The sequence below is a fragment of the Enhydra lutris genome, unplaced genomic scaffold, assembly GCF_002288905.1.
Source record: "Enhydra lutris kenyoni isolate GAN:26980312 unplaced genomic scaffold, ASM228890v2 scaffoldscaffold35, whole genome shotgun sequence".
Taxonomy (NCBI): domain Eukaryota; kingdom Metazoa; phylum Chordata; class Mammalia; order Carnivora; family Mustelidae; genus Enhydra; species Enhydra lutris.
This window is the reverse complement of record NW_019154119.1, coordinates 9,921,466-9,937,162: the sequence shown is the minus strand read 5'-3', so window position 1 is coordinate 9,937,162 and position 15,697 is coordinate 9,921,466. Positions and strand designations below refer to the sequence as shown.

Genomic DNA, 15,697 nt, shown 5'->3' with positions numbered 1-15,697 from the left:
CCTGGGAAGGCTCGGAGGCCTGGGGAGAATTTTGTTCCTTCTGAGAATGGTTAGACGGGACTGGTGGGTACGGGAAGTGGACACGAAGAAGCGGACGTGAGAGGTTCCCTCTGGAGCTATGGGGAGGAGGGACCGCAGAGCCCTGAGGGTGGGTGTGGGGGACAAAGAACGTGGGCCAGTGAGGAAACGGGGATCCTATTCCTGGTGAGGTTGCACAAGTGTGAAGAGTCTGAGGCTGAAACCAAGTACCAAGTTAATCCTCAGGGGCCCCAGCTTGGCCTGCAGCCCGAGATGTGTGTGCTGAGAGCCCATCACCTGGGTGGGGGGGGGGGTGCTGTACATCCGGGCTATGAGAGGCATCATGGTAGCCTTGGGGTAAGGGGAGGAGGGAGCCTCCAACACCCACTGTCCCAACCCCATGCGGCCTCAGGTACCTTCCACATCTGTCATCTCCAGTAAATCTCACAACAGTCCTTCATACTTGGAATTAATTCCTGTTGCCCCATTTGGTGGATGAGGAAACTAAGGCTCAGATGGGTTAACAGATTCAGCCACCACACAGGGTTTGCCTCCTGCCTCTGCCTCTCATTAGCCTCGGGGTTGTCCTTTCTTTCAGGGACCAAGTGGAGGTCCAGGAGGATTAATGGAAATCTTCGGGCTTGGCTGGCACCTCTCCCTCCCTCCACAGCAGCACCCGCCACAGAACCAGGCCCATAGCCACCATCGGCCTGCCCTGGGTGTGGCTCTGTTGGGCTGAGCAATCCCACCAGGGATCCCCATACTGGGAAGGCAGGGATGAGTGTGGACCTGTGTGAAGGCCCTGGTGGGGGTTCCACTTCCCACGGGCCTGCTGCGGCCCAGCCCGGCTGAAGAGAACAGAGATGGGAAGGCCGGGCTCCTGTGAACACAGCGCAAGGCAGGAGGAGCACTGTGTGGGGAGGAAGGGCCCACTCGACCGGTGAGGATTCCTCAGACAGAGCCTGTTTGCCTGGCCTGTCACAGGCCCCCGCCCTTAGTGGTTTAACCTTAGGCAGTTAGTGAACTCAGAGTAATGACCCTCGAGTCAACTTGTTGAAGCAGCAGCTGAGGGAGCACAGACAAAAGGCCTTCTTGGGGCTTTGCTCCCTGATAGACACTCATGAAGCGGGAGCTGCGGCATTAATGACAGGGCCTGAAGAGGGGGCCACTGAGCCAAGGTGTCCACAGGAGACTAGAAGCTTCTGGCCAGTTCCAGCAGAGGTGAGGGCAGAGAAACCCTGAGGTACAGTAGCCCTATTTCGGATGCCGGGGTAGGGGGGGAGATGAAGAAGACGCTATGCTTGGGGAGGGGATTGTGTTTGTGGGTTCATTAGCCAAAGAACATAGGCTTGACATTTGAGAACAAAGGTAAACAGAATTGATGTGAGTCAGGACGTTTTTAAAGGGACGGTGTTCTGTGAGGGATTGGATGGCAGACTTCTCCAAGCCCGTGAGCCATGGAGCCTCCAAGAATACTCTTCTGTTCTTTGATCCCATCATGAGCTCTATTTCAGGCAGACTAATGGGCACAAATCTATTCTGAGTTCTGAGGGCTGCTCAGCATCGGCTGGGAGCTGGGCCTTGGGCAAAGTGCTGGAGAGAGTCTGTCCTCCTGGGCAGCCTTGCCGTCACCCCTCTTGACCCAGCCCATCAGCTGTCACAGTGGGCCAAGGCCCTGCTGTGCAAACCTCCCTCAACCTGAAGGTCGGTTGGGGCAACCTCTAGGAGACCTGCAGCCTCCATTAACTTGAGGCAGGCCCCAGTGGCTGCGGCACGAGGGAGAGGTTCTCATGGGAAATGTTATAACGTTTTCTCTGCACTCGGTACAACTTCTGGAAGGATGAGACGTACAGGCAGCAAGATAGTGCAAAGGGCTGGAGCGGGAGGCGCAGAGGGAGGATTACATGAGGGGACGGAAGCACTGTGTCTTCAGGCCATTTCTTAACACAGCCACCGAACCACCGAACAGCCTTCTGTGCCAGGTGGGGCTCCGGGCTTGCAGAAGCCAATGACAACATGCCGAGTCAGCACGAGGTGTCTGGGGTTTATTCACCACATATTTAGAAAAAAAAAATAGTCGCAACTGAACAGGTTATTGAAAACATGGAAACGCAGAGCTTCAGCCCTCTATCTGTAGTGTAGGGAAAAGCTCCTGCTAGCTTTGGAACAAGCTGGTATATTGGTGCAAAGTCTCCTATTATCTTCCTGAGGAGAGACCAAGTCCTCAAGCTTTTCCTGGGGTTTTCTCTTGTATGTTGGATGATTCAGAGTAGGGATGGGTGGTGCAGTTGGATACAATCTAGGTGAAACCCCAGGAAGTTTCGGTCTCTGAGACCGTTCCTGAGCTATGATGAACAACAATGCATTGACAGGAGACGGCATATTAGGGTGCAGGGAGAGGAACACATGGAAAATTTCTGTTTAAGTTTCAAGCTCATCAGATCATCCCCATCACTCATTTGATACATAGTAACTGCTCAATAAACGTTGAGTTAAAGAATGAATGAGTCATAAAAAATATATATCCTTTTTAGCAATTTTTATGTAGTACATACATGCTGCCAGAAGGTGGCGATAAATGCCCACCACAGAAGACGGCGGACCTTGGAAGGCAGCAAAGAATTACATAACGTAACAAATACATTCACTTCATCAAATGTGGATTTAGGTTTATTGCCTCAGTTTGACAAAGAGAAACAGCGGGATGAAGCAGAAATGACCAGACAGATCCGTATGCAAATCCTACCTCTGTCACATTCTGCCAGGAACCTGGGGCAAATGCCTGGACATTTCAAGCTCGCTTCCTTGACCACAGTGCGTGGTTTAGGGTGGCCAGTGTTGCTATAAGAACTGAATGAATTAACACACATGAGAAGTACTAGGACTGAGCCCATTCTAGTGCTGTGTGATAATCATCAAAGCGTTCCAACAAATGCTGAGACAGATGAAAATCTGTCCCTAACTTTCTACCTTCTGTTTTGTATGTTCGTATTCTGAAAAGGAGTGTCCATTTCTCACTGCTCGTCTGCATAACCTTGCAGCAGACTGACACAGTGGGAAGAGAATTAACTTAAGGGTTTGCTGGACCTTTCCAAGTCCACATTTCCTTGTCTGTGAAATGGAGCTGAGGATGACTGCTTGACAAGGGTATTGTGAGAACTAACGACGTAGCATAGATCATAGAACTCCATACAGAAGCTGGTGTGTGCACGCGGTTTTCTAAATTGACAGGTTAATTAAACACTATTACAACATTCATTCTCTGGTTACACCAGTAACACTTCAAGGGTTACTTTCCCCACTGTCCTCAATGCTGTGTCTTTTAAAAATTTTATTCCCAGCACCTATGTCAGTGGTACCTACCTACAGTAGGTACTATTTTGAACAGGGTGGTTATTGAGTATCTTTATAATCACGAGAAGTTCTGGTGGACAGAGCTGGTTAGATTATGATACATGTCCAATGAGTGGGGTCTGTTTTCAGCAGCAGTGTTCGATCACCTCGTCACTCGGAACTTGGCACTGCAAGTGTCTCTCTCATGTGCTCACTCAACAAGGTCGTGTTTAGTCCCCGCCATCTGAGACCTGTGCTCTGTGTTATGGAAGCAATGGTGAGCAAACAAGGCTTTACCTTCCAGGAATTTACAGTTCAATAGCTGATGTTAAATAAATAATCCCCCTAAGAAATAGGAATGACAGATGGTGCTGAACCTCTGCCCTAAAAACCCGCCTCTCTATCACCAAGTCAAAGTGAAAGAGAACCAAACCATCTCTTTGGGTTGTCCTGGGCATTCTAGGAGATCGTGAATGCATAGTCAGTAGTAACTGTGCGGTACGGTTATTAGAAGGACAGTGCCAGAAAGAAATCGGTTCACTCGTTCATTCGCTAAGTCATTCCGGAGCACTTGCTATGTCGAGATTCGGTCAGAAATCAAATAGTGTAGCCGCCAAAGCTCTCTGTGCTCACAGAGTTTACATTTCTCACAGAGGAAGAAAGAGGATGAATAAATAATTGAAATATGTTGGATGGTCATCAGCTTTTTGGAGAAAAGTGAAGGGGGACAGGGAATTCTGGGAAAGGGAGAGCTGACATTTTAATGAGTCGGGTGCCATGGTTTTCATCACTGTTGAGTTGTGGAAACCCCTCTTCCCTCCCAGGCGCATGAAAGCATTTAGTTAATGCAGCAGCCCCATTCCACAGATGGAAGAGGGACACAAGGACAAATCCACAGATGGGGAGACCACAGACCCCGCGCTCGCTGGAGCCCTGCAGCTCCTCCTCGGGAGACGCTAAGCATAACTGTGGGGTGCAGGGGGAGCAAACCGTCCTTGTCCTCGCAGAACTCTCCTGCCAGGAGGGACACAGCAGGAACAGACCGACTGTGGTTGAAGGCAGACACCCCTGGGAACACAGTCGGGGCACAGAGGCAGAAAGCAAAGGAATGAGAGAGATGGACGTGCAGGTTGGGGCACTCACGAAGGGCCACGGACAGCAGGGTGAGAAGCTCAGACTTCAGCTTCACGAGCCTCTGGAGAGCTGGGCCCCAAGCAGGACACGAGTACCGAAGGCAGGTAGTGGGTCAGATACGGACGCTCTCAAAGAGCAAGCGAAGGAGTTCAGGTTTGATTCCACTGGGGGTTTCTGTAAGAGAAATGCGCAGTCTGAGCCATGTTAGGGGAAAGTCAGAGCTGCTCTGGGTGCTGGACCCAGAGGAGACCCGAGGCAGGAGGGAATTAGGGGACTGTAGCCAGGATCCCATGGGAGACGATCAGCCTCCGGCTGAGGCGGAAGAGAGAGAAGAGGGTAAGCTATATTTAATCCTCCCAAAGGAAAGTCGACTAGGGAGATCACGGGGGAGAGAAGAAGAGGAGGTCTTGACCCACTGGACTTCACGGAAGGGCCACCACAGTATGAGGAGAAGGAGATGTCGTCTGGGCCCGTGCTCCGTGGTGCCGGACGGGGCCCAGGGAGCTTCCCCGTGACACAGCTCTGAAGACAGACAGCCTTGCTGTCTCTGACTGGCCTCTGCTGAAAGCCCGAGGGAGGGGTCTGGTCTCCCCCCACCAGACCCTCAGGAAAAAGATGCAGCCCTTTGTTGCAGCAGCTCCCCACAATGTGATGGCCGGTACAAGGGCAGTCCTTGTTCCCAGGCTTCCCGGGAGGGAGAGTCAATAGGAAAGAAGATGTGCGGCCCAGAAAACCTATCTCAGGAGCTTCCAGAAATCAGTGCAGGCAAATTCCATGGGGCAGATGCACGCTTCTCCTGCTTGTCATTCAGCAGGAAGGGAGCAGGAATGGGGAGATTTTCCTGTGGGTCTCATGCTACACTCGGTGGGCCGGGTGCTCCCCCCACCACAGGCCAGCAACATGGAGAGCCCGTGTTCTCAGGACACAGCTGGGGCAAAGGATTGTCCCTATGATAAGGCAGGGACAGATTAAGGTGTAGTCTGGAGGTCAGAGTCTCACCAGCAGGCCAGAAGTAGCCAGGGGTAGAAGGCCCTTCCTGCCCCCACCTTCTGTCAGTCGCCCACTCCTAAGTTGGAGGCCCAAGTGTCAGAGCAAAAGGGCTGTGGGCTGACACAGGGGGAGTCCTAGACCTGAGGAAGGGGACTCCAGAGAACCCTGAAGAAACTGTCTCTGGTCAACCATCCCCCACACGGGAACCTGGGGGACCAGCCTGGTCATCTCCACCCGAGAGATGCCTTGTCCAACTGGGGCTGATGGTGCCATTGTCGCCCTTAGACTTGAGTCTAGGGTTCTGCTGGCCAGCCCCTGCCGCAGACTCCGCTCCACCCCCAAACCCTGCCCTCCGAAGCGGAGCCTTCTCCCAGGCACCCTCAGGAAGGCAGGCTGCCCCCAGGTGCCAAACCAGACAGATGTGGCCTCCAAGAGCCACCCGACCCGGTGCCACCAGTGCCAGAAGGACGTAGTACCTGGATTCAGTCAGCTGACCGTCTGCAGCTGCTTCCCAGGTGGCTTATTCCTGTCACTGGAGAAGCAGGATATACTGGATATAATAAAATTTTTCACCTAAAGTAGAAACACTAAGTGTGTATATACCTAGGCATAAAACAGAAACTAGAAATTTATCAAAGACTGGCTAAATTCAACCATCTAATACAGTTTCCAAAGTTTCTCACAATGAGGTGTATCTTCTTTCAAACAAATGGCTACGGAATGAATATTTGTGTCCCTCCCCAAATTCATATGTTGAAACTGTATCCCCAAGGTGATGGTTATTAGGAGATGGGACTGTGCAAGGAGTTAGGTCGTGAAGGTGGAGCCCTCATGAATGGGATTAGTGCCCTTAGACAAAAGACCCCACAGGGGCACCTGGGTGGCTTGGTCGGTTCAGCGTGTGATTCCTGATTTCGGTTCAGGTCATGATCTCAGGGTGGTGAGATCCAGCCTCACTGTCAGGCTCCGTGCTGGGCGCGGTGTCTGCTTAAGATCCTAGGGTTCTCTCCCCCTCTCTGCCTGACCTACCACCACCACCCCCCAAAAAAAGAAGGAATAAGGGACCCCATAGTTTCCTTGCTTTCTATGAGGACAAAGCAAGAATTTAGCAGTGTGCAACCCGAAAGAGGGCCTTCACCAGAGAGTGTCCCCGCTGATACCGTGATCCTGGACTTTATCCTCCAGAACTGTGGAAATAAACTTCTGTTTATAAACCACCCAGTCTGGGACACTTCGATACAGCAGGCTGGACGGACTAAGACACAAGTGGAATTATGTATCATAATTGTGTGTTATGTATTATGTATTATATAGACACACATAAATATATATATGACTTTTCAACCTCAAAGTTTTTTTTATTATATAGACTTATAGGTTATTAGTGCCACTGAGAATTATTTCCACATCAACATGTAATACAGTTATTCAAGCAACATACATTGAATTTAAAAAATAAAACAGTATACATTTCAAGCAACAATACGCAAAAAATACTTGTACTCCTCAGGGACTATCATAGTCCAGAAGTGAATAAGAGCTCAAGACCCTGATTTCTTCCAGAAGACACTGAAGAGTGTAGTTTCATTTTTCTGTGATGATCCATCCAGAGGTGAATCATTTCATCAAAAGAAGGGGTACTCCCCTGATTAGAAAAGCTCCTAGCTCTCAGAACATGACAGGGTGAGTTTTCTAAAGGGAACAAATCGCACCCCGCCCCCCCATATGTGAGGGCTCCTGAGCACACGCTCAGTTCTTCTGAGGTAAACATGTTGGCTATAAAAGTCAGTCAATAGCCCTTCCACAGGGCACATGTAACTTTTATAGCTCAATCGATTTTTTCCTCAAGAATTTTCAGATCTACATTAATTTTTAATATACTGGCCTAAAGTTCCCTGCTATTTTTAGATGAAACTATCTGACATCCCTTCCCTTTAAAGCTCCCTATGAGAAATAAAATAGTTAAAGCATTTCACAGCCAGAAACCCACCCAGATGGAGAAAAACACCCAGTGGTCTGAAGTCACTGTCTATAGCAAGCTTGGTGGACACAAGGCACTGAGAGATGGGAAGGTGCCGAGGGCTCCCTGTGCTGTGCTCGGAGGCCATTTCACCGCCCAAGACTCCTGACCAGGGGGCAGATGGCCACATCCGCAGAGAGGAGAAAGGGGTGAAGGACATTCGTGCACAAGGCACTTGGGATGTGGTGGTATAGTAAGAAATAAGTACTTGGTCTCGGCTCCCAGTTCCTGACACCGGAGCTTCTAAGACGCTTGGACTTTCTGGAAGGATAACAGTGCCTTCTGTATGCTAATGAGATGTCCCGTGGCTGGGGGCCCTTTGGTAGCTTCCGGATGGGAGCTGGTCAGAAGATAGAAGGAGGCATGGTTAGAGGACTGGAACTTGTAGCTCCACCCCCTGGCCTCTGGGGAGCGGAGAAGGGCTGGAGATGGAATTAAATCATCATTAGCCAGTGATTTAATCAACCATGGGTAAGTAATGAGACTTCTGATAAAACCCTTCAACTACAGGTTTGAGGAGCTCCCCAGTTGGGGGGTGCACACTGAGGTGCTGTTAGGGTGGTGATCCCAGAGAGGGCTCTGTGTACCCTCCCTGCGCCTTCCCCTGCACCCCGCCCTATCCGTCTTTTCCAATAGGCTGTTCTTGAGTTGTGTCCTTTAAAATAAACCGATAATAGTAAGTAAATTGTCTTCCTTAATTCTGTGAGTTCTTCTAGCAAATTACTGAAGAAAGGCCTTGTGGGTCCCCCCAACTTTCTATCAGGTCTATCAGAAATATCCAGGACTGGCCACTGGCATCTGAAGTGGGGGGCAGTCTTGTGGGACTGAGCCCTTTACCTGTAGGGGTCTGCACGGACTCCCCCCATTCAGAGTCACAATGGAACTGAATTCAGTTGGACCAGGTTAATGTCCAGAAAATCGGAGTTGTTAGGAAGGAATAATCAAAAACCAAACCCAATCAAAACAAACCCCACACATTTGGTGTCAGAAGTAGCGTAAGTTTAAAAACATTCAGGGCACATGTGAATCAAACTTACCTCTTCAGAAACTGTCAAGGTCAAAACTGTGCAGTTCAAAACTCAGCGCCTGCTAGCCTGTCCTCAGGTGCCCAAGGTTCTAATGTCATTACGGGGTGGGGTGGGGAAACAGGCTGAGCCAGTAGAAGAGGATGGGAGCCTTTCCCTCCTAATGTTCCATTTGAAACCAATCCCGCAGTCTTGAAGGGTGGGAACGTCTTGTCCCCTCCACCGTCCTAATTCTCATCAGTTCTGCCTTGGGTTCCCCCAATAACTGTGAATTCCTGGAGCCTGGGGACCATGAGGTGTTGATCTCTGGTTTCCCAGTACCGAAGATGGGGCCTGGCCCCAAAAAGTCCTCAGTGGATTTTGACCAATCATGAAAAATGAAGGATAGAAGTTAACATGCTCAGGGGATGAGGGAACAAAGGAGAAACTTGTCCTCCATAGCCTCAGAAAAATGTCATTCGATTAAAAGAGAAGTGGTTGTCAAATCCTTCTTTTCTGAGATTAGTGAAATAATTGTTGTCTCAAGCCACTCCGTTTTGGCGGGATTTTTTTTACCCAGCAATAGTAAGCACGACAGATCTTGGGGTCCAGAAGTGGGTGCTACTGAGATGCGGACCTCGGTCCGCTCCCCCCACTGCACGGCTTGTCCCTTCTCTGGCTCCCACTATGGGATCCGCAGGTGGAAACACGCATTTCATTTCTGCACAGAAATGTTCCACCTTCCATGGTGCTTCTAAGTATGGGAGGTGTGGGCAGCAAGGCCCAGGGCAGGAGGCACAGAGAGAAACGTGCGCTGAGGGCCCCCAGAGGGAGCGAGCCCCAGGTGGGCACGAAGCAGTCCCACTGTAGGGAGGCTGGCTGGCCTGTCCCAGCAACCAGGGACAAAACTTGGGAAGGAGCAGGGATACCCGTCACATCCTCAGACACCTGCTGTGGTCTTTGTATTTGCCCGATGGATTCTTCCAGAAACCTGTTCATCCCCTCTCTGCCTTAAAACAGCACGTGGTTTGTTTTTGCTTCTGGTTTGGGGTTTGAGGCTTGTTCGTTTTCTCCCCTCTACCTAGAGAATGTCCTTTAGCGTCTCTGGGGCAGCCGGAGGGGCAGCTGTGTGTGACGGGCCCAGACTCCCGTCCTGTTCGCAGGCAGAGCCACCGCCTCATTCTCTGCGGTCTCCTCCTCTAGGGTCTGCTCTTCCTTTTCCTCCGTGTCCATTCTTTGTCTCCAGCGGCACTCTGGCCAACTGTTGGCTCTGAAAAGAAACCTCTTTATAGCTCTCAGAAATAAACCCAGTCATGTTCTATTTTTAATGGGTTTTAAATGTCTGTTCTACAAAAGAAAAGTCCTTGTAGAAAAGAAGCGAGCCGCTGGAGCCTCACCCGGGGAGAGGAGTGTGGGCGGGCCATGGGGAGCCGGGGGCAGAGAAAACCAGATCTGGGCAACCTCGCGCTGGCCTCACCGGGCAGCGAACCTAGAGGTCCCAAGGGAGGCAGAGGAAACTCAGGGAGCACCACCCTGCCTGGGGATGGAAGTCGGCTACCTGCCTCAGTCCCTGTCCTTGTGGGAGAGGGGGCAGGGAAGCCCTGCCAACACGAAGGCCACATGTCCCCAGCCTCCTCCACAGGAAATAGCCCGATGGACGCCTGCCCTCGGCCTTGAGCACCGGCCACCCCGCTGTCCGGGCGGGAGGCCTGCGGGCCACACCTGCTTCCCCAGCTGCCTGGCTCCGCGGCACCGCGCAGAGGCCGTCCAGGCTTTCCCGGACCCCACCGGGCCCTGAGGTTTGGGGCCTCCCACCCCCTGAACCCGTGCCTTCTGCTTACAGTTCTTCCCTTACGGGGACGCCTCCAAGTTCGCCCAGCACGCCTTCCGAACCTTCGACAAGAACGGCGACGGCACCATAGACTTCCGAGAGTTCATCTGCGCCCTGTCCATCACCTCGAGGGGCAGCTTCGAGCAGAAGCTGAACTGGGCCTTCAACATGTACGACCTGGACGGCGACGGCAAGATCACGCGGGTGGAGATGCTGGAGATCATAGAGGTGGGGGGGGGGGGGGGGGGGGGGGGGGGGGGGGGGGCCCGGGGGCCGGGGGGGGGCCAGGACCCTGGGGGCTGGGGTTGAGGGGTGGGGGCGAGGGTGGGAGGCCTGGGCAGGGCACAGAGGAGGGGGTGAGTGGGGTGATCATGGGGGAACCTGGGTGGCAGGGGCGGGGAGGGGGATCCTTGGGGCGGGGTCGGGCCGACTGGGCTTCAGTGGACCTCGCGGTGTTGCTGGACTTCGGGACCAGGGCGGGACAGTTTGGGCTAGGACCAGGGCTGCAGGGCACAGAAGACAGACCCCCATGAGGAAGCTGGGGTGGGCCCTAGGCTGCGGCGACTTCTTTTCTTCCCTGCCTAGAGCCCAGGTAGTTGCGTGCCAGGCCTTGATTTCACCTCACCCCGGTCCCCCGTCCCCTGCCTCAGCGCCGCGCTGGGAAAAGTCACAGATCCAAGCCGCTGGGCCCTGACGCTGGGCGCAGAGGATATTGGCAGACTCAGTGCTTCTGCCCTTGACTTAGATCTGCTCTGCTGGGTGTTCCCCTCTTCCTCAAACAAGCTTTCCCCTGGTGGGCATCTTGGCTCCTCTAACAGGCATCTTAAAAAGCTTTATTGAGTTATAATTTGCAGACCATAAATTCACCCATTTTAATTGTAAAACTAAATGATTTTTAGTAAATTTACCAAAGTATGCAGTCATCACCATAATCCAATTTTGGAACATTTTCATTCCCCCAGGAAGGCCCCTCCTGCCACCTGCCAGTTCCTAATACAGACTCAGAAGAATCCACTCTTCTTTGTCTGTAGGGATTTGTGTCTCTGGACATATCATATAAACACAACCATACAATGTAAATATATGGTCTTTCTGTCTGGCTTTTTTTTTTTTTTAATTTTAGGATTTATCAGTATTTCATTCCTTTTTTCCCCTAAAATAGTATCCAGCTGCACAGATCTGGCTTATTGTTCACCTGCCTATCAGGTAGCGAGCGCTGGTGTTGCTTCCACTCCTTGGTCGTTCTTAATAATGCTGCTAGGAACGTTTTCCTACAGGCCTTGGTAGAGGTGGGCAATAGAAAGTTGTTTCTATTTAGGAAATTCCCACATTGAGAATTACTTGTTTATGGTTAATTGAACTGGATAGACGAATTCTTTAACTTACGAAAGAACAGAGTCCCTGATCCACAGATCTGCCCACACCATCTTCTTTCTGGGCTAAGTGTTACTGGTCCACCTTGCTTGATTGTCTTAGCCAACTGTAAGTTCATTACGACAGTTGGGACCCCATTTTCTGTTTTCCTAAATCCGCAAGGACCAGTGCACTTCAAACCCAGAATGTTTAAAACTGAGCTCATTTTCCTCCTGAATCTTCTCATCTATTACTCTTGCTCCTACCACTTTTCTCCCCACTCCCTCCAGTCAGAAGCTTGGGAGTCGGATGAAATTCTTTTATGCCCTATTAGTCACAAGACTCACACATATTTGGTCATATCACCATCTTATTTAAAATGATTTCGGAGTCCTTTGAAGTAAATTTAAATTCTTTATCAGATCGCGGGAGACCTTTATGCTCTGTTTCTGGTTTTCCCAAGGCTATCTATAAGATGGTAGGCACCGTGATCATGATGAAAATGAACGAGGACGGCCTCACCCCTGAACAGCGAGTAGACAAGATTTTCAGCAAGATGGATAAGAACAAAGATGACCAGATTACACTGGATGAATTCAAAGAAGCTGCAAAGAGCGACCCTTCCATTGTATTACTTCTGCAGTGCGACATTCAGAAATGAGCTGAGATCAGTGCTATGGACTGCACAGAAGTCTCAATGTTCCATTCAGTCTGCAGCTATACACACACACACACACACACACACACACACACATGCACACGCACACACGCACACAGATATTGCTTGGACTACCTATCAATGGACTTGCTTCTTGTGTTTGAAACACTTGTGTGCATGAGAATGTCATTTGCTAATGAATTTTAAAAGCATATATTATAAAACAACCTGCCACAATGTGATATGTGTAACATCATTTCCTAAAACCCCTTCTCCCCTCAAGCCTGGGCAGAAATGTGCTGCAAAGAGTTCTATGGTTTCTTGTTCATGTTTTGCTAATGCTCGTGTCTCCTTGATTACATGTTAGTAGCACTGAGCCCCCCATGGTAATGTAACTTAATATAGGCTGTGTCTCCATTCTCCCGTAAAATAGTACTGGACAGGCCCACGGCGGGGCCTCGGTTCCTCTGGGTGGTCCACACTCAAGAGCCTGTGTTACCAGTGAACATAAATGTGCTACATTTGCATGCCTTTTAGGTTTGCCTTAATTCTTACCTCATTTGCATTCTATCAATCTGGAAAGAGCTATGTTGGAATTAATGCAGTATAAAACTTAAAAATCCTGCTAACTGACTCATTAATTAAGTATATCTATCTCTATATACATATACACAAAGATATTATTTATTGAAAGTAAAAAAAAAAAAAAAGCTGGATGTGTATTGATTTCTGCTTGGATTTTCAAAGGCTTCCAAAGAGGTGGCAATAGATGTCCCAAATAAATTTATAACATTTGACTTTTTCCTTCAATTCTTATTTCATAATTCTAAATCTGAAAGGGACGTTCATAATTATCAAGGGTCAGCTAGCAATGACTTACCAAATTTACCTTGAAATACACATCTTTGGAATTCAGAGAATTAACCACCACAAAAGGGGAAAAAAAATACAACTTTCCAACTCTTCATCCTGGCCCTCAAAAGAGGGATAATTAACGTGGTATGTAAAGTTTCAATAAAATATAAAACTTGTTTGTTCTCAAAAAATGCTCATCGTATAAAATTAAGTTTCATCTCGATGTGCCTGGGTGCTAGAAACACGTCACCTTCTTCAGGGGCTGTGGAGGACATGCCGCCAGCTGAGATGTGTCCTCCCAAAGCACCTGTGGGAAAGAACACTTCTGTCTTTCCAAGTTAGAAGTATACTAGTTGTTTTAATTTTTTTTCTTTTTTTTAGAGAGAGAGTGGGGAGGGGCAGAGGGAGAGAGAGAATCTGAAGCAGACTCCATGCCGAGTCCCGAGCCCAACGTGGGGATCGATCTCATAACCCTGAGATCATGACCTGAGCCGAAACCAAGAGTTGGACACTTAACTGACTGAGCCACCCGGGCATCCTGCTAATTGTTATTTTTAATGATCGGACAAAATTCTGACCCTTTTGAGCCTGAGGAAGGCAGGCAGAAAAGATTCCCTCAAGAAGTCTAAGGACAGGTTGGTATTTTCAGAACACGTCTAGAGAAGCTCAGGTTTTTTCTACAGTGCTGTGCAACAGAACTTTCTATGATGATGGAAAGGTGTATGTCTGCACTAGCTATGTGTAGCTATTGAACACTTCAATATGGCTAGTGTGACTGAGGAACTGAATTTTTCATTTTAACAAATTAAAATTTAGGGCTCCTGGGTGGCTTAGTCGGTTTAATGTCCGACTCTAGATTACGGCTCAGGTCATGATCTCAGGGTCATGACAATGAGCCCCACGTTGGGCTCTGCACTTAGCAGGGAGTCTGCTTAAGATCCTCTCTCTCCCACTTCCTCTGCCCCTCCCCCACCCCCTAAAAATAATAAATGATAATTTTAATTTAACTTGTCACATGTAGCCAATAGCTATAGTATAGTATATATACTATATACATACTATATATGACTATACTATAGTATAGTCAGACAGGGCAGTGCTATCACTTTTTATTGAGTGTTTTTTTTTTTTTTTCCTAAATACTCTTCACTGTCTTAGGATCATTAACTAAGACCAGAGCCCAGGGCCTAATGATTCCATGCATCCACTCAACAAGAGGCTGGGAGCAAGCACATCTCCCTACAGACACTCAGGACACCGACGGTACCTGAATCACTGATGGAACTGTCCCAAGGGTACTAGAATGTCCTTCCCCCACCCCCACCCCCATGCTTGGTGAGTCCAACGTGGGGGCAGGGAGAGATGGGAGAGCTTCGGGGCCTCTGGATGTTCCCTGCCCCTAAGTGAGGCGGGTGGGGGGTGAGGAGCTAGGGAGGCTCCTTGGAGTGGTACTTAGTTAAGTCAGACTCTGACACTGCGTTCATAGCAGATCTTCACTGGTCACCTACTGGGCACCCAACACTGTCCTTATGGGGAAGACAGACAATAACCAAACATCACACACATACTACACACACACACACACACACACACACACACACACACACACGACCACCTGTGAGAACAGTGAAGAACCACAAGCTCAGAAGGATGGGGAGTGATGGGATGTAGCAGTGGCGATTTGTGATAGAGTGGTTAGATGGGATTTGAAGTAAGACCTGAATGAAGGAAGTGAGTATTGAGGGCAATTATGGGTCCAACAGACTGACTAGTTCTTCTTCCTTTTTTTTTTTTTTAAAGATAGATTTTATTTCAGAGAGAGAGAGAATGCACACGAGTGGGGTAAGGGACAGAAGGAGAGAGAATCTTCAAGCAGACTCCCCGTTGAGCTTGGAGCCTGAGAAGGGCTATTTCCCACAGCCCAGGAGATCCCAACCTAAGCTGAAGCCAAGAGTTGGATGCTCAACCAACTGAGCCTCCCAGTGCTGCTCCCCCCCGCCACTAGTTCTTTTCATAAATAAAATGTGAAGACTGGGCCAGCAGGTGAGCACAACACTGGTAGGATAGACGGGTACCAGGAGGCTGACGAGCTGTCCAGGCACTTGGCTAGAATAAGGGGGCATGTGCCCTGAGAGGCGGCACTCCCACTTCTGGGAATACTGCCCCAAAAGGCTTTCCCAGAGGGTCATGAGAGGATGAGTTCCAAGATGTCTGTGTCAGCTCTTTGTGGGAACTGCAGGCAATCTGGTGGTTCACTACTAGAGGACTAGGTAAGTACAACGTGGCCGTGAACCTTCTGTGTACTACACGCTAGCCAGAGGCAAGAGACTGACGCACACACAGCAACATGGACGTAACTTTTTATTTTTTTAAAGATTTTATTTATTTATTTGAGAGAGGGAGTGAGATAGAGAGAGAGAGAGAGAGCTTGAGAGAGGGGAGGGCCAGAGGGAGAGGGAGAAGCAGACTCCCTGCCGAGCCAGGAGCCCTACTCGGGACTT

At 49.6% G+C, this 15,697-nt stretch overlaps 1 protein-coding gene across 2 annotated transcripts in view; it reads left to right on the top strand.

The window, feature by feature from the left end:
* LOC111154133 (visinin like 1) overlaps positions 1 to 13,136 on the top strand; it is a 101,410-nt gene extending 88,274 nt beyond the window's left edge. The window contains exons 3-4 of one of the 2 annotated variants that reach the window (XM_022513541.1): positions 10,343 to 10,558; positions 12,147 to 13,136. In XM_022513541.1, coding sequence (XP_022369249.1) covers positions 10,343 to 10,558; positions 12,147 to 12,344 — 414 coding nt within the window. In that variant the 3' untranslated portion in view covers positions 12,345 to 13,136. The remainder of the gene's footprint in view (positions 1 to 10,342; positions 10,559 to 12,146) is intronic. The other variant, XM_022513542.1, reaches the window with a different exon arrangement.
* The last annotated feature ends 2,561 nt before the right edge of the window (positions 13,137 to 15,697 follow it).